This window comes from Gopherus flavomarginatus, chromosome 11, assembly GCF_025201925.1.
Source record: "Gopherus flavomarginatus isolate rGopFla2 chromosome 11, rGopFla2.mat.asm, whole genome shotgun sequence".
Classification (NCBI taxonomy): Eukaryota; Metazoa; Chordata; order Testudines; family Testudinidae; genus Gopherus; species Gopherus flavomarginatus.
The window spans coordinates 53,193,720-53,211,360 of record NC_066627.1 but is presented as its reverse complement, the minus strand read 5'-3'; the positions used below and the strand labels follow the sequence as shown (position 1 = coordinate 53,211,360).

Here is a 17,641-nt window from a genome sequence, read left to right as displayed (position 1 = left end):
AAGGGGGAAGGAAGGAGCTGTACCTACTGCTTGCTGGGCAGAGGGAAGCAGGGCCGCCAAGAGGAGGGGGCAAGTGGGGCAATTTGCCCCGGGCCCCCGCGAGCCACTCCACGTTTTCAGCGGTGGGCCCTTCACTCGCTCTGGGTCTTCAGCAGCGGAAGACCAGAGCCAGTGAAGGAACCGCCGCGGAAGTGCTGTCGAAGCCTTGGAGCTCTGCCTGGTGAGTATAAGCGCCGCAAGGGGCAGGGGGGGAAAAGAGGTGATCGGCGGCACTTAGGCTGCTCTACCACCGCTGCTTCATTCTTCAGCTGCATTGGGTGGTCTGTCCTTCCCTCCCAGAGGGATCCGGAACTGAATTGCTGCCAAAGCCCCGGCCCTGCCCCAGGCCCCCTGAAGCCTCTGGGCGGCCCTGGAGGGAAGGGGTGGTAGGCTGTACAGCACTGCCCGAGGAGGGGGGGAGTTATATTGTACCATCTGCTGAGCAGAAAAGCAGGGTACCACTCGCTGAGTGACAAGGAGAGGGGAGCTGCACAGTAATGCCTGCTAAGGGGAACGGGGAGGGGGCCTGTACAGTACAGCTGGCCGAGAGGGAGGCCTGTATGCTGCCTCCCAGTGACTGAAGGGGGCGGGGGCTGTACAGTACCACCTGCTATGGGGAAAGTGGGAGGCTATACCTACCGCTCGCTGCACAGGGAGAAAGGGAGGCGAGCTGTAGGGTGCTGCCCACTGGGGAGGGGGAAGGAAAAGTGGGCTATACTGTACCGCCCAATGGGGGGGAGGGTTATCCTGTACTGCCTGCTGAGCGGACAAGCAGGGCTGTACGGTACCGCCTGCGGCAGGGAAAGGAACGAGGGACTGTATGGTACCACCCGCTGGGGAGGGGGACGGTGAGAGAGGCTGTACGGTACCCCCCGTGAAAGGAAATGAGAGGCGGACTGTATGGTACCACACGCTAAGGGGGAAGGGTGCGGAGGTGGGTTGTACACCAGTGCTGCTGGGTGAGCGGAGTGGGCGCTGTACGGCCCCGATCGCTGGGGGAAAGGCGGGGTTGTACGGTACTGCTCACTGACTGAGAGGGGAAAGGAGGCAGACTGTATGGCCCCACCCGCTGGATGAGGCTGTACAATACGGCCCGCAGGGGGTGTGCGGTACCGCCTGCTGAAGGGGAGGGGGTGCACGGTACCGCCCTCTGAGACGGGTGGGGGACGGGCAGAGGGGTTGTATGGTACCGCGGGAAGGGGCTGTAGGAGCGGAGTGGGAGGGGCCTGGGGTCTGAAGGGGGGTCTGTCTGGTACCGCCCCTCAGGGAGCGGAGTGGGGCTGCGCGTTCTACCGCCTGGGGAGGGGGAGAGGCCTGGGGCCTGTCTGGTACCGCCCCGGGGGGAGCGGAGTGGGGGTGCGCGTTGGCCGCGGAGGGGGAGTGGCCTGGGGTCTGTATGGGGGTCTGTATGGTACCGCCCCGGGGGGAGCGGAGTGGGGCTGCGCGTTGTACCGCCTGGGGAGGGGGAGAGGCCTGGGGCCTGTCTGGTACCGCCCCGGGGGGAGCGGAGTGGGGGTGCGCGTTGGCCGCGGAGGGGGAGTGGCCTGGGGTCTGTATGGGGGTCTGTATGGTACCGCCCCGGGGGGAGCGGAGTGGGGCTGCGCGTTGTACCGCCCGGGGAGGGGCTGTAGGAGCGGAGTGGGGGTGCGCGTTGGCCGCGGAGGGGGAGGGGCCTGGGGTCTGAAGGGGGGGCTGTATGGTACCGCCCCGGGGGGAGCGGAGCGGGGGTGCGCGTTGTACCGCCCGGGGAGCGGCCTGGGGTCTGTCTGGTACCGCCCCGGGGGGAGCGGAGTGGGGGTGCGCGTTGTACCGCCCGCGGAGGGAGGGAGGGAGAGGGGCTGAGGTCTCCCCCCCAATGGCCCTGCGGACGACGAGGCCGGTTCCGTGATGCTCCGCGCGGGACACGTCAGGAGGAGGAGGAGGAAGGGGCAGGGGCTGGGAGGCGGCGGCTCCGCTCCTCGCGCCGTCCCGGTGTAGGGGCGGGATGGAGTCGCAGCTGCCCGCGCTGACTGGCCTTTGCTCCCCAGGATGAGGCCTGGGTGCCCCGTCTGGTCTGTCCCGGGTGGCGCCCCTCACCGCTGTCTCGGGTGCGCTGGGCCACGGGGCTAAGCTCGTCCTTGGCAGCAGCCCCAAGGGGCCTGGGCCCGAGCCCCGAGCTGGCTATGGGCAGGCGGCCGCCAGGCCTGGCCTTGCTGGGGAAGGCAGCGCTGACGCTGGGGCTGGTGCTGCTCTATTACTGCTTCTCTATCGGCATCACCTTCTACAACAAATGGCTGATGAAGGTAACTCGGGGCTGGGCAGCGCCCGCCCCTCACCCCACCACACCCTCCAGGGAGCTGGGAAGGGTGCCCAGCTGCCAAGGTGGGGGCGGTGCTGGGGCACACTGATCAGGGTGGGGGTACCAGAAGCTTGCTGGTGATAGGTGTCTGAGGAGCAGGGGATGGCATGTGAGGGCAAATGCAGGGTGGGTGGCAGCAGGTGCTGGGTGACTTGGGAGGTGACAAGGTAGCTAGTAGTGCCTTGTGTATCTTGTGACAGGATCTGTGTGTGTGTGTCTGGCTCCCTGCAGAGTTTCCATTTCCCTCTTTTCATGACCCTGTTGCACCTCCTGGTTATTTTCCTGCTCTCCGCTCTGACCAGGGCCCTGATGCATTGCTGCACCAAGAGGCCCCGTGTGGTGCTGACCTGGGCTGACTATCTCAGAAGGGTAGCTCCAACAGGTACGTACAGCCATGGACTTGAGGGCATTGCCCACAGATTAGGGAGAGAAGAGAGCCCTTTACTTTTCTTTCCAACACAAAAATCGTTAATTTACAGATAACCTTGGTGAAGTAACTGAAATAACAAATGGTATTTTACAAGTGAGCCTCAGCTTTTGGCATGGTGCCTGGGTAGTGTGGCAGAAGAGTGTTGCTATCCATTCTGGAATGGCTTCATTTAATTTTGAAAATGTAGGTTTTTATGCTTTAACTATGTAGATGATGACTAGTACAAACCATACAATATCCTTTATGTTCATGTTGACGATAAATATACTTTTGGTTTTTGATGTTACAGACTTTTGTATTGAAAAGCTGAGTCACAAAAACTGCCAGGGAATCCTGGTGGGTGTGGTAGGTTGGTAGGAGACGTTTAGGGCTCTGGCAACTGGTAAGATGTGAGAAGTAGCTTGGGATGTGGAATAAACACCTTCACTGAATGGCTTCTGCTATAATGACCAGGAGTTAAATAGTTCATGCAGCTGATGTTTAATTTATCACATTTAGGTTTTGGAGATAATATCTGTTGTGATTAATGTGCCACTTCACACCTATTAGAATAATTGTTTCTGGCTATCTGCAGTCAGTTTACAGTCAGGCCATGTTTTCAAGATTTTCCTTATAGCTGTGAGGGATATATTGAATTATTTCATGAAAATTGAAATGCTGGAGCATGATTCAGTAGGAAGGAATAGATTCTGTGGCTGCAGAATGGACGACCCTGAATATATTCTTTAAACGTGTATGTACACCATTAACATTAAAAAGACTTTGAAGTGACCAGTTAAGACAATTTACAGCAATATTCTGCAATGCTGATAGTTTGTGTATTTCATTAACCATGATACAGAGATGTGGAAATTCATTTAATTAGCCTTAAAGAGTCCTATGGCACCTTGTAGACTAACAGACGTTTTGGAGCATGAGCTTTCATGGGTGAATACCCACTTCGTTGGATGCATGGATGTGGGTATTCACCCATGAAAGCTCATGGGCTATGTCTATTAGTCTGTTAGTCTATAAGGTGCCACAGGACTCTTCGCTGCTTTTACAGATCCAGACTAACACGGCTACCCCTCTGATACTTAATTAGCCTTATCTTTCATTTTCACTTCACTCTTGCCATCTGTAACAGACAATTAGTGTATATAGTCCAAGTTATACCTATATTTGTACTGAAGGACTTGCATGTTAATATACAAATCCTAGAGTCATAAACTATTTGTGGAAATTGTTTTTCTTGATCACTCCCAGTCCTTTAATTTGAGTGAAGTATTTACCTAGTTATTTCAACAAGTTTTAGTCAAGAGGTTTTTTTGGGTGGGATTTTTTTTTTATTATTATTTTTGGTGCCATCGTGATGAACAAATTTGTAATACTCAGGCTTAGCTGCTGCAATTTTCCATATACAGAAGTAAAGGTCTATACTCTGATATATATTCAGCTCGCTCAGAACACAGCACCTTTCCTAGGCCTGGTCCACACTACAGCGTTAAATCGATTTAACGCTGTACCCGTCCACACTACAAGGCACTTTAAATCGATTTTAAGGGCTCTTAAAATCGATTTCTGTACTCCTCCCCAACGAGAGGTGTAACCCTAAAATCGATATTACTATATCGATTTAGGGTTAGTGTGGACGGAAATCGAAGTTATTGGTCTCATTCTTTTACTGAGCTACCCAGAGTGCACCACTCCGGAAATCGATAGTAGCCTAGGACCATGGACTCACACCACCGAATTAATGTGCCCTAGTGTGGACGCGTAAAATCGATTGTATAAAACCAGTTTTATAAAACCGGTTTTAATAATTTCGATTTTATGCTGTAGTGTAGACGTGGCTCTACTCAGCTGCAAAGGTTTTTGGCAACACAGCTTTGATCTTTTCTGCACTGGCTCTCCTCTGAAGAGTCTGGTCCATAATCACTGCCGTAACTTACAGAACCCTGCAGGAAACCTGCCGTGGTTCCTTGAGAGACCGTCTCCCTCCTTATGTGACCACATCCTCCCTCTTTCCTGTGTTCCAGAGAAGCAATAAAACTGTTGGCCTCAGAGGAAGGTTCGTGGATGGGCACACAGGACCTTCACAGGAGTCAGACCTAGATGAGAGACTGTCCTGCCAAATGAAATCTGACTGAGCACTACGTTGGTGCATTCAGAGCTAAACGCAGAATCCTCCCTTCACTCCAGCTTCCATATAGTAGCCCCTCATTCTCACCCTGCTAAATTCTGAAAAGGTTTAAAAAATTGCAGACCCTCAGTGCTCCTAAACACAGGGAATGAAGAGATCATTGTTAGAACTCTGACTCTTGGGAAGCACTCAGATATTAAAGTGATGGGCACTAATCAAAAAATAGGCTTGAGAGAAAAATATAAGGACCCATGAACGTTTTCATCAGGTTGACCTAGGACAGACTGTCCAGGCACACTGAGTTGTCTGGGGCAGCAGGGCGTGCTTGGCAACACATTCTGATCTGGTGAAAGGACATTTAATGCTGGGGGGTTCTTGTTTCTTTAGCATTGTCGACTGCCTTGGACATTGGGTTGAGCAATTGGAGCTTCCTGTACATCACAGTCTCCCTGTAAGTAGCATCCCCATATCCACCCTGGGAGACATGAGTAGTGGGTTTGGTGAGTGCTCTGGCAGAGCCAGGCAGCGGGTCCTGGCCTGAGCACCAGACATTATAGGTGCAGTCTTCAGGTTCCAGACCTATAGAAATGGATATTGGTTTGGGGCTGGGTGGTCTGGCTTCCCAAGCTGTTGTGTTGGTCTGTGCCACATGATACTGGAGAATGATTGATTGTGTTTTGACCTTTTTAGCTACACAATGACAAAATCCTCTGCTATCCTCTTCATCCTGCTCTTCTCCCTGATCTTCAAACTGGAGGAGCTGGTAAGGGCTCTAGTGTTGTGAGCCCCTTGGGGAGGCAGCTGGTCAGAGCCCAAGGTGTAGGGATGGGTGTAGGTGAGGGCCTGGATCCTGACATGGGAGAGGGAGGAAGGGACCATGAGGGGAAGCAGCTGCCTGATTAATGGGTCTGGAAAAGAAGAGCAACTTGTCCTTATGCAGTCTTGGAAGCCTCCATGGTGATGCTGTGTTTGTTCTCGCCCAGAGGATGGCGCTGGTGCTGGTGGTTCTGCTCATTGCTGGGGGACTCTTCATGTTCACGTTCGAGTCCACACAGTTCAACATGGAGGGGTTTGCGCTGGTGCTGGGTGCCTCCTTCCTTGGGGGCATTCGCTGGACTCTCACCCAGATGCTCATGCAGAAGGCCGAGCTGGGTACGTTGGGAGGCAGGGTGTGGAGGGGCAGTAGCATCCCTAGAGCAAGGGGAGGGAATGGGAAGGTGGTGGCCCCTGAGGCAGGGGAGGAAATGGGGAGATGGGGTGGGAGGCAGAAACTATCATTGGGACATGGGATAGGCTTTTTGCTCTAGGAACAGAACTAGTAAAGACTTCTTTATGGGCTGCCTCTTCACTCAAATTTTTGTGACAGGTCTGCCCAAACTCTCCTCCCACAGGGCTTCAGAATCCCATTGACACCATGTTCCACCTGCAGCCTCTTATGTTCCTGGGGCTCTTCCCTCTCTTTGCTGTGTTTGAGGGTGAGTTGGCTGGTGACAGGAGGGGCTGTTTTGGGGGGCTTCTGGGGGATCACTGGGCAGTTTGCTGCAATAGAGATGAACTGTATAGACAAGGGAACAACTTCCTGAATTTGCAAAGTAAGTAGGTGTTACTGTTTCAGGTTTAGCCGCATTACTGATCCCCTTCCTGGCCTTCCTTGAGGGCACCCACTTTAGGTTTAGGGCTTCGCAGGTGGTGACCCATGCTGCTGTCCCAGCAGATCAAGGGTTTGGGCTTGCAGTTCCTCGGCATCTCACTATGCCAGTTACCAGCCAGTCTTCACAAAAGAAAATACATTTTATTCTTAGGGCAAAAGTATTACAGAAAAAACAAAAACAAATAAACCTAACCTACATGCATTCTAAAAGCTTACCAGAGATCACGCCCCCCCCCCCAGCTTCAGCATAGGCCTGTCAAAGGTGTCAGTCTTTCAGATGTCTTGGCTGGGTTTGCTTTCCTGGTTGCCAGTTCAGGCCAGGTTTCATATCAAGAACCAGAACCTCCTAGGGACAGTTCAGCACTTTTTGTTTGGTTTGGGCCTTCAATCTCTGGCCTCTTGTAACAAATCATCACAGCTCAATGGTACTTTCCTCAGGGGAAAGCTTCCAAACACTGGTTTTTTGCATCACCACTGCTGGGGAATTTGCATTAGTCACCCCTTAGTGGTTCCATCTTCTTCAGGAAACCCATCCACAGTAAGCCAGGAACACACAAATATAGATCACCGGGATTGATACAAAGAATTACGAATACTCTGCAGCTCATAGTGTCTGGCCCATCTCAATATAATGGCCTTTTGAGGTTTTCCTGTTGTAAGCATAATATACAAGAGGGTCCCCAAAGATGCTGCATGTGATTGCAATGTGTGTCATGGTAGAGACTTGTGGGCCCAGGAACCCAGGGGCTAAGGCAACCCCTGTACTGGCGAAGTATTGAGTATTGGGTCAGCACACCTCCTGGTGTGGGGGCTACAAGTGACAGCACCTCTCCTGGTATTGGGCAGAGAGATTCAGAGGATGGCATTCACTTTCCTACTGGTCAGTAGGGAAAGTGCTCCATTATTGTCTGTGTCAGTCTCTCTTTCCCTGCTCCCCTTCTCTTGATTTCAGGGTTGCCCTTATCTACGTCGGAGAAGTTGTTCCGTTTCCATGAGGCAGGGCTGTTGCTCAGTGTGGTGGGGAAGCTCTCCTTAGGGGGTTTTCTTGCTTTCGGCCTGGGCTTCTCCGAGTTCCTCTTGGTTTCCAGAACCTCGAGCCTCACTCTCTCCATTGCTGGCATTTTTAAGGTATGGAGCAATGATTCCTGTGGTAGTGCAGGTTTGCCCCAACTGGACCAGCTCAGACAGCTCCAGAGCAGTGTAACCTGTTCCAAGGTCCTAGGAAACAGGTCTCTGACACCTCACCTGCACTGCTGCTGCCACGTCCTGCCTCCCTATGCCTGCAGTTCTAGCTGCTTCAGCTGAACTGGACTCCTGCAATGCCCCCTGCCCATCCCCCAGAGGGATCCTACAGCAACCTCCATCAGTGAAGGGCAGAGACCAAAGGCTTTCCTGCCAGAAGGTATCAGTGAGGTCCAGAGCTTGGTGGGGTTCAGGATGTGTATGAAGAGCAAAAGACTCACAGTTTCATTAGAGGGGATAAACTCTCCTGCTTTAGGGCATGGGGCTAGCCTTCATTAATGGGGTTTGGGTGACTCCCCTGGCAGAGGCAGTCCCAGGCTCCCTTCTGTATGGTTTCCTGCCCCTTCCTCTGAGAAAGCCAGTGGTGGTGACACTGCAGTTGGAGACTGAACACAAGGGCCCATGCTCTGATCTGGCAGTCACTGTATTCCTGTGTGGCCTGGCCTTGCAGGTGCATCCCCCAGAATACTGGTGTCCTTTTTCATCTTTCTGGGATCTGTTTTTTAAAACCCTTCCACGTGGTCAGTGTTGGCACTCTAAGGAGAGAGCACAGGCAGGGTTGTTTGAACGTGTGGTGCACAGTTCAGCCACTCCTCCTCACTCCTTGGCTTCACCCATATCCTGTCCTGCCACCTGTTCTCTCTGTTTCAAGGAAGTATGCACCTTGATGCTGGCCACTCACTTGCTGGGAGACCACCTGAACCTCCTGAACTGGGTGGGCTTTGCTGTCTGCCTATCCGGAATCTCCCTGCATGTCACTCTCAAAGCCTTCAGTTCGAAAGGTAATGTTGATGATGCCTCTGGTCTTTGTAGGAGCCCTTTCCAGCCTATGGCATGCCCCTCCCTGCCTACACTACTGCCTCCATGATGAGCCCAGGCTGGGCCTGAGGCCTCTGTAGAGAGGGGAGGGATTAAGGCCTCTGCTGTGTGCATTTCGGTGGGGAAACCACCGGTTTAGTCACTAAACAGGCTGTCTGTGTCTAGGTGAAAAGGAGTCAAAGCTACACAAAGGGACCAGCTCCAGCCCTGACCTGGAACTGCTGCTGCGGCGCAGTGAGGCTGAGGAGGAGGAAGAGGAAGTTGTAACCGAACTACAGCACTAATTCGGCCCTGAGCACAATGCCCCTGTTGCATCTGATCATCAGACACAACTGAGCAGCAAACAGGTCCAATGATCTTGGGCTGCCAGCTCCTTGAGGTTGGGCACACGAGAGGAAGTAGTGCTGGTGAGGGGCCTGCTGCTCAGCACGCACAGCCCAGATCCATGGAGCCTGTTTGGGTGAAACAGGCAGCACTACACACTTCCCCTTAAAAGGGATTGGAAGAGAAACCCAGCTGTAGTGTGGGGGATGGGGCACGGAAACTAAGATTGTAGAGCGAGGGGAGCCCACAGGTTGCAGGTCATGGAGATGAGGGTCAGGACTCACTATGGACTCTTCCTCCAACTTGTTCTGTTGTTGGTTCCAATGAGAGAAGGCAGCAGGGCCCCTTTGGGGCTCTTTCCCCACAGCTTTGCCGCTCAGAGCCCTTACGTTCTCTGAAGTTGATGGTAATATATAAAATCTGGGACTTGCCCCCATGGGGCAGCCATTATACCCAGTAACCTGTTTGGTCCCAGCACACAATGTGAAGAGAAGATACTCCCTACTTGTTATTGGGGACGAATCCAGGCAGGATAATCAGGGAAAGATGTGCACTGCTGGCCCCGTGGGGCTCTGTGGGGCATTAAGGGCCAGGGCATCTAGGCAGCAAATTTCTTTATTGAAAAGAGTTCTGATTTTTCATGGAAATAAATGACTAGCCAGCTCTCGCCTCTGCATGCAGCTGAACGTGTGTGCACCTGTTACAGAAAAGCAGAGGCAACTCTCCATCCAAGCTGTTACCTCTATCCTGGCACCGTCCTGTGGGATGTTCATACTGCCACTTGCCCAGAGAGTCTCCCTGGCCTGGCACACAAGGTGCTTTTGGCTGCAGTAGGTAGGTGTCAGTGCAGAGTGCTGAATGGCACTGGTCTCACCTCTGGACTGCTTCCTCCCCAGCATGCCTGAAGAGCAAGTTGTGCTCTCTGCTGACTTCCACCAGAAGGAGGTAGAAGAGGAGTGTCTCCTAGAAGCCCATGTACCAAGAAGGAGGCAAAGGTTTTAGTGTCTTGGGTTCCTGCAGCAGCTTGCACACTGTAACTGCCCTTGATTTTAGGCAATAACTCCTGCTGCCAGGTTAAGGGCCCAGCTGCTCTTTCCTGGGAGCACAGGTTGGGTTATGAGTTTTGAGGATTAATATAGTGTTCCCAGAAATGGACAGCAGATGGCACTACGACCCCATATTCCAAAGCCACGTTGCCACCCAGGCAAGAGAAGGCATGTGTGTGTGAGAGTGAGAGATAAGTAGGGCCCTACCAAATTCATGTCCCTGAAGAACACATCACGGACCATGAAATCAGACCTCCGTATGAAATCTAGCTATTGGAGAGAGAGAGAGGGGCAGGGCTTGGAGCACCCTGGTTGGGAGCGCCTACCGTTCACCAGGCTCCAGCTGCTAGTCTGCTGGGCTAGGGAGGGACAGGACTTTCTCTTCCTCTGCATGGTCGCTCTTGGGGGGTTGAGAGATCAGACCCATCTCTGGGTACCTCCCCCAGCTGCAGGAAGCGCCATGGCTGCTGCCTTCAGAGCCCAGCTCTGAAAGCAACACAGAAATGAGAATAGTAATCTTGCACCTCCCCTACAACAGCTTTGTGACCCAATGGCCCTCTTCAGGGTCTGGGAGTGGGGCTTTAATCTGAGCTGCTCATACCCTGATTCTCAGATAGCTCTCACCTCAGAGCAATGTTCTGACACTGCCAGTGAGAATCCAGCTACCTTGTCACTGAATTCACTTTCCTGATGGAAGTGCCAGAGCAATGAGTGAACTTTAGAGTAACTGACTTGCACATCCCAGGGCCTGGCAGCTTTTCCATGAGAGAGTGAAACTGAAATCTCCATATATCTGCCCTGCCCTGCTGGAGGGAAGACTCAGAAATCTGCTTCTCCAAGATCTGGCAGCTGCTGCCAGGAGGGTTCAACACCATCTCATTTCAGGAGGGCAGAGAGGAAGCCTCAGCTCCGAGTGTCTGTGTTGTGGTTCCCTTGCCTGGGCAGGGCAGAATGGTGATAACTGTGGCTCTACCATCTATTCTCCAGCAGGCACTGTCTGACAGTCTCTTCCCAGATCCTATGTCTGGGAAGAGAAGCATAGAGACGCCTGCTGCTTCACTTTACCTGCCCCAATATCTGCTTTAGGAAGCCAGAGCCTGAGGCGGGGAATTGTCATTATGGTGAAGCAGCCTTCACCTCTATGTCCAGTGCAGCTTTGGGCCAGGCTAGGAAGGTCGGAGGCTATGAGAGGACACTCTGGTCCAGTTTTCTATGAGGCTCGCCAGTTAGGAGTGACAGTGGAACAGTGTCCTCTCCTTTCTTGCCCCATGAATTAGACATGCCCCTGTGGGAAGCTCAGTAATGCTTTTATTAATAATTAATTACTCCCTGTTCCTCGGCAGGGAAATGAGCCTCACTGAGGCCTCATAAATCCAGGCAGGGACCCTGCGATAAAAGGCAGGAGGAGTTCATTGCGGGGCACCTTCCGGAGCTGCCACAGCAGCTATAGCATTTAGTGAATAATGAATGCCTGTGGAAAGGATGGGTCTGACCCTGCACACTGGCACAACCAGTATCTGGGTGTTTTCCACTTTCTGGAGGCTTTTTGAGCGCTTTTCCTGTTGCTTGGTGGGGAGGTCTTCTGTGTTCTGAGCCAGTGGATGTTTCTGAGGGGCTCCTGCATCTGCAAGGGCCCCTACATAGCAGAAAATTCATGTTGTCTTACTCTCTAGAAATGAGACATTGTCCCATTTTACTCGCTGCCCCTTGCTGTTCCCTGTCAGGAACTTTGAGGGGCACAGGATTGGATCACAATGTGGACAGGCAGCCTCTGTACAGGACTGGGCTAGGACAGTGAACTTCATCCAGAATATAAAATAAATAGGCCAGGTAACATGGAGCTGGGGATGTTGCCTGGTACTAGCAGCTCTCAGCACCATAGTTCTGACCTGGCAGAGGGGATGTAGGTCAGGAGAAAAGACTAGTGCCTCTGCCCCATCTCTAAGGAAGGGCTTGTAGGGACACTCATCGATCTTTAGACAATAGCAACCACTAGCTCTTGTGATGCACTGCAGAGTCACAGTTGGCAGGGCCGCCTGTGGGGGGGCAAGTGGGGGAATTTGCCCGGAGTCTTTCAAGCCCTGGCTGAGAATCCCTTCCCTGGCTAGAGCCGCCTTTTTAATTTTTACTCATCCAGCTGTGGTCCGGGTCTTCGGCAGCAGGCCCTTCACTTGCTCCAGGTCTTCGGCAGCACTTCTGCAGCGGGTCCTTCAGTGCTGCTGAAGACATGGAGCAAGTGAAGGGCCCGCTGCCGCCAAAGACTCGGAGCGCCGCCCGGTGAGTGGAAGCGCTGCAGTGAGTGGCGCCTTTTTTTATGTCTGCTCTCCTGCTTTGCCTCAGGCCCCTTGAATCCTCTGGGCGGCCCTGGCAGTTGGAGTCATTTTGGGGGGTAAAACTAATGTTTACAACAAACCAAACTGAAGTGAGTGTAATGTAGGTGAAAGGTGCTGGCCTGGAGCTCTAGATACTGAGTTCTCTGCCCCTGCGCAGAGTAGGACAAGCAGCCTCCTTGTGGTCCTCCTCCAGGAGTCAAAGGGGAGTGTGCTCTCCAGTCAGCCCATTGCACACGAGAGCTGTAGCACATGGAGGATGTTCCTCCCAGACTACCAACTGCATGACTGTTCCCAGTGGGCCCTGCTTGCTGCTGGCATCGTGACTGGACCCTGGTCTGCTGTGTCCCTCTTCCTAAGCAAAGTAACATGACAAACCATGTCCTGTTTCTCATTTCCCCCAAGACCCAGAGGGGAGGGGCTCTGCCTGGGCCCATAAAGCATATGTCAGTCCCAGCACTGTAATGAGAGTTCTGTTTGACCTGGATGAAGCCTAAAAAGTCAAATAATCAGACTGTTCATAAGTGCTTGGCTTCCCCAGCCAAGCCTTTGGTGGGTCATGGAGGCACATCTCAGAGCCAAGCCCCCAGCCATGCCGTCTCAGAGCCGAGCCCCTAGCCATGCTACGGAACAATGTCGTCTCAGAGCTGAGCCCCAAATGTGCTATGGAACTGCGTCATCTCAGAGCTGAGCCCCCAGCCATGTCATCTGAGCCGAGCCCCAAGCCATGTCGTCTCGGAGCCGAGCCCTCAGCCATGCTATGGAACCACGTCATCTGAGAGTTGAGCCCCAGCCATGTCGCCTCTGAGCTGAGCCCCCGACGTGCTATGGAACCACATCATCGCAGAGGCAAGCCCCCAGCCATGCTATGGAATCATGTCTCAGAGCCGAGCTCCTGACATCCTACAGAATCACATCTTATAGCCAAGCCCTCGACGTGCTACGGAATCGCATCTTCTCAGAGCCGAGCCCTCAACGTGCTATAGAATCATATCTTCTCAGAGCTGAGCCCCTGACGTGCTACAGAACCACGTCATCTGAGAGTTGAGCCCCAGCCATGTCGTCTCAGAGCTGAGCCTGTGGGAATGCCACTGGAGCCACATCATCTCAGAGCCTCACATCGCCTGTGCTACCAGAGCCACGTCATCTTGGGGCTCATAAAGTGAGGGAACCACACGGGCCAGTACTAACTGTGAACAAATTGCTAGGCCTTATTACATGCATGTGGCTATGCTGGTGTGGGTTGAGGGCTTCAGAAAACAACACAGTGAGCACCATGAGGGCTCACAAACTATTAAAGGGATACAACCCCAATTCTGTACATTATACTTTTGCCCACCCTGCTATCTTGTTTCGCCTTTGCTGTGATGTATGTGATCAGGAATGATGAGTTTCTTGGGGCAAGGACTGAGAGTTGTTTACAGGATTTCTGTTGCATTCAGAAATCATGAGTCAGGCCGAAAAAGATCCTTGGATTGGTTTAAAAAAATTAGATTTTTAAAAAAAATAATAAATTGTGGGTGTTTCTTTGCCTTTGGGTCACTGAGCCTTTGGGGGCTCTGAGCCTTCAGGCTTCTGTGGAGAATGGACTCTAGAGCCTCTTCACTATGAAAGAGGCCAGTGATCTGCTTTAAAAAATAAAAAAAACTGCTGAAATTATTTGTATTCACCTGAATCCAGGCGCTGGAGCTTTGATAAGAACATCACAAATCTTGCAGTAAAATCTCATGTTGGTTGTACTGTTTTTCTCTGCACAATGAAGTGTGAAGGATGGGGAATGTTCTTTATTAATTTATGAATACTGCATGTGGCTATTGGGATAGGTACTGTATAACTATTACGGGTTAGTTGATGTTTACCATATGCATTTGTTGGTTTAGTATAACAGCAGGCAGTTGGGAAATAAGTAGGAAAGCCTGACAATGGGTCTAGATAAATCACTGGCTGGCCGAGGTTAAGAGTTAATGTCTGAGCCATTACCTAGGAAGATTCATAGATTCTAGGACTGGAAGGGACCTTGAGGGGTCATCGAGTCCAGTCTCTTGCCCTCATGGCAGGACCAAATATTGTCTAGACCATCCCTGATAGACGTTTATCTAACCTACTCTTAAATATCTCCAGAGATGGAGATTCCACAACCTCCCTAGGCAATTTATTCCAGTGTTTAACCACCCTGACAGTTAGGAACTTTTTCCTAATGTCCAACCTAAACCTCCCTTGCTGCAGTTTAAGCCCATTGCTTCTTGTTCTGTCCTTAGAGGCTAGCGTGAACAAGTTTTCTCCCTCCTCCTTATGACACCCTTTTAGATACCTGAAAACTGCTATCATGTCCCCTCTCAGTCTTCTCTTTTCCAAACTAAACAAACCCAGTTGTTTCAGCCTTCCTTCATAGGTCATGTTCTCAAGACCTTTAATCATTCTTGTTGCTCTTCTCTGGACCCTCTCCAATTTCTCCACATCCTTCTTGAAATGCAGTGCCCAGAACTGGACACAACGCTCCAGTTGAGGCCTAACCGGCGCAGAGTAGAGTGGAAGAATGACTTCTCGTGTCTTGCTCACAACACACCTATTAATGCATCCCAGAATCATGTTTGCTTTTTTTGCAGCAGCATCACACTTTTGACTCATATTTAGCTTGTCCACTATAACCCCTAGATCCCTTTCTGCCGTACTCCTTCCTAGACAGTCTCTTCCCATTTTATATGTGTGAAACTGATTTTTCCTTCCTAAGTGGAGCACTTTGCATTTGTCTTTGTTAAACTTCATCCTATTTACCGCAGACCATTTCTCCAATTTGTCCAGATCATTTTGAATTATGACCCTGTCCTCCAAAGCAGTTTCAGTCCCTCCCAGTTTGGTATCATCTGCAAACTTAATAAGCATACTTTCTATGCCAATATCTAAGCTGTTGATAAAGATATTGAACAGAGCCAGTCCCAAAAGAAACCCCTGCGGAACCCCACTTGTTATACCTTTCCAGCAGGATCGGGAACCATTAATAATTACTCTCTTGAGTATGGTTATCCAGCCAGTTATGCATCCACCTTATAGTAGCCCCATCTAAATTGTATTTGCCTAGTTTATCAATAAGAATATCATGCAAGACCATATCAAATGCCTTACTAAAGTCTAGGTATACCACATCCTTCGCTTCTCCCTTATCCACAAGGCTCGTTATCCTATCAAAGAAAGCTATCAGATTGGTTTGACACGATTTGTTCTTTACAAATCCATGCTGGCTATTCCCTATCACCTTACCACCTTCCAAGTGTTTGCAGATGATTTCTTTAATTACTTGTTCCATTATCTTCCCTGGCACAGAAGTTAAACTAACTGGTCTGTAGTTTCCTGGGTTGTTTTTATTTCCTTTTTTATAGATGGGCACTATATTTGCCCTTTTCCAGTCTTCTGGAATCTCTCCCATCTCCCTTGATTTCAAAGATAATAGCTAGAGGCTCAGATACCTCCTCTATTAGCTCCTTGATATTCTAGGATGCATTTCATCAGGCCCTGGTGACTCGCAGGCATCTAACTTTTTTCTAAGTATTTTTAACTCCTTGTTTTTTTATTTTATCTTTTAAACCTACCCCCTTCCCTTTAGCATTCACCATGTTAGGCATTCCTTCAGACGTCTCGATGAAGACCGAAACAAAGAAGTCATTAAGTATCTCTGCCATTTCCAAGTTTCCTGTTAACTGTTTCTCCTTCCTCACTGAGCAGTGGGCCTACCTTGTCCTTGGTCTTCCTCTTGCTTCTAATGTATTGATAAAAAGTTGTCTTGTTTCCTTTTATTCCTGTAGCTAGTTTGAGCTCATTTTGTGCCTTTGCCTTTCTAATCTTGCCCCTGCATTCCTGTGGTGTTTGCCTATATTCATCCTTTGTAATCGGTACTAGTTTCCATTTTTTATGAGACTCCTTTTTATTTTTTAGATCATGCAAGATCTCGTGGTTAAGCCAAGTTGATCTTTTGCCACATTTGCTATCTTTCCTACCCAGCGGAATAACTTGCTCTTGAGCCGTTAATAGTGTCCCTTTGAAAAACTGCCAGCTCTCCTCAGTTGTTTCTCCCCTCAGTCTTGATTCCCATGGGACCTTACCTATCAGCTCTCTGAGCTTACCAAAATCCTCCTTCCTGAAATCCATTGTCTGTTTTGCTGTACTCCCTTCTACCCTTCCTTAGAATTGCAAACTCTATGTTTTCATGATCACTTTCACCCAAGCTTCCTTCTACTTTCAAATTCTCAATGAGTTTCTCCCTATTTGTTAAAATCAAGTCTAAAACAGCTTCCCTCCAGTAGCTTTTTCAACCTTCTGAAATAAAAAGTTGTCTGCAATACAGTCCAAGAACTTATTGGATAGTCTGTGCCCCGCTGTGTTATTTTCCCAACATATATCTGGATAGTTGAAGTCCCTCATCACCACCAAATCTTGGGCTTTGGATGATTTTGTTAGTTGTTTAAAAAAAGCCTCATCCACCTCTTCCACCTGGTTAGGTGGCCTGTAGTAGACTCCTAGCACCACATCACCCTTATTTTTACCCCTTTTAGCCTAACCCAGAGACTCTCAACACTTCTGTCTCCTATGTCCATCTCCACCTCAGTCCAAGTGTGTGCATTTTTAATATATAAGGCAACACCTCCTCCCTTTTTCCCATCTATCCTTCCTGAGCAAGCTGTACCCATCCACACCAACATTCCAATCGTGTATTATCCCACCAAGTTTCAGTGATGCCAACAGTGTCATAGTTGTATTTATTTATTAGCACTTCCAGTTCTTCCTGCTTATTACCCATATTTCTCACATTTGTATATATGCATCTAAGATACTGGTTTGATCTTGCCTCCCAGTTTTGCCCTGACCCTCCTTCCTCACTGCCATTATAGCCTATGCTCCCTCTTGTTTCCGACCCATTTCCCAGGTCTCCATGTTCCTGCTTAACTGTGGGCTTTGCTCACCTGTCCCCGTCAAACCTAGTTTAAAGCCCCCCTCACTAGGTTTCCAGTTTGTTTCCAAATAGGGTCTTTCCCCTCCTCAAAAGGTGAACGCCATTCTCTGCCTTGCAGTCCTTCCTTGAATAGCATCCCGTGGTCAAGGAAGCCAAAGCCCTCCTGGTGACACCATCTTCGCAGCCAGGCATTCACCTCCATGATGCATCTGTCTCTGCCCAGGCCCCAACCTTTGACAGGAGGAATCAAAGAGAATACCACCTGTGCTCTAAACTCCTTCACCCATATTCCCAGAGCCCTGTAGTCACTCTTGATCCACTCAGCATCATACCTCACAGTATCATTTGTGCCCAC

General features: G+C 50.6%; 1 protein-coding gene and 1 long non-coding RNA gene across 10 annotated transcripts in view; both read left to right on the top strand.

Annotated features, from left to right (window-relative positions):
- The first annotated feature begins 1,996 nt into the window (after positions 1-1,996).
- On the top strand, positions 1,997-9,633 carry SLC35C2 (solute carrier family 35 member C2). 5 transcript variants are annotated; one of them, XM_050919058.1, is made up of 9 exons: positions 1,997-2,090; positions 2,578-2,759; positions 5,317-5,380; positions 5,620-5,692; positions 5,913-6,081; positions 6,321-6,404; positions 7,533-7,708; positions 8,475-8,604; positions 8,807-9,633. In XM_050919058.1, the coding sequence occupies exons 1-9, from the start codon at positions 2,068-2,070 to the stop codon at positions 8,923-8,925; spliced, it is 1,020 nt and encodes a 339-aa protein (XP_050775015.1). In that variant the 5' UTR covers positions 1,997-2,067; the 3' UTR covers positions 8,926-9,633. The 5 variants fall into 5 exon arrangements, with proteins under 5 accessions (XP_050775015.1, XP_050775016.1, XP_050775017.1 ...); XM_050919059.1 differs by having other exon boundaries at positions 2,025-2,090; positions 2,609-2,759; XM_050919056.1 differs by lacking the exon at positions 1,997-2,090 and adding an exon at positions 2,126-2,321 and having other exon boundaries at positions 2,609-2,759.
- Positions 9,634-12,724: 3,091 nt separating this feature from the next.
- Positions 12,725-17,641, top strand: part of LOC127031050 (uncharacterized) — a 40,514-nt gene continuing 35,597 nt past the window's right edge. For all 5 annotated transcript variants that reach the window (XR_007768479.1, XR_007768481.1, XR_007768478.1 and 2 more), the window contains exon 1: positions 12,725-13,503. This is a non-coding gene — a long non-coding RNA (uncharacterized LOC127031050). The remainder of the gene's footprint in view (positions 13,504-17,641) is intronic.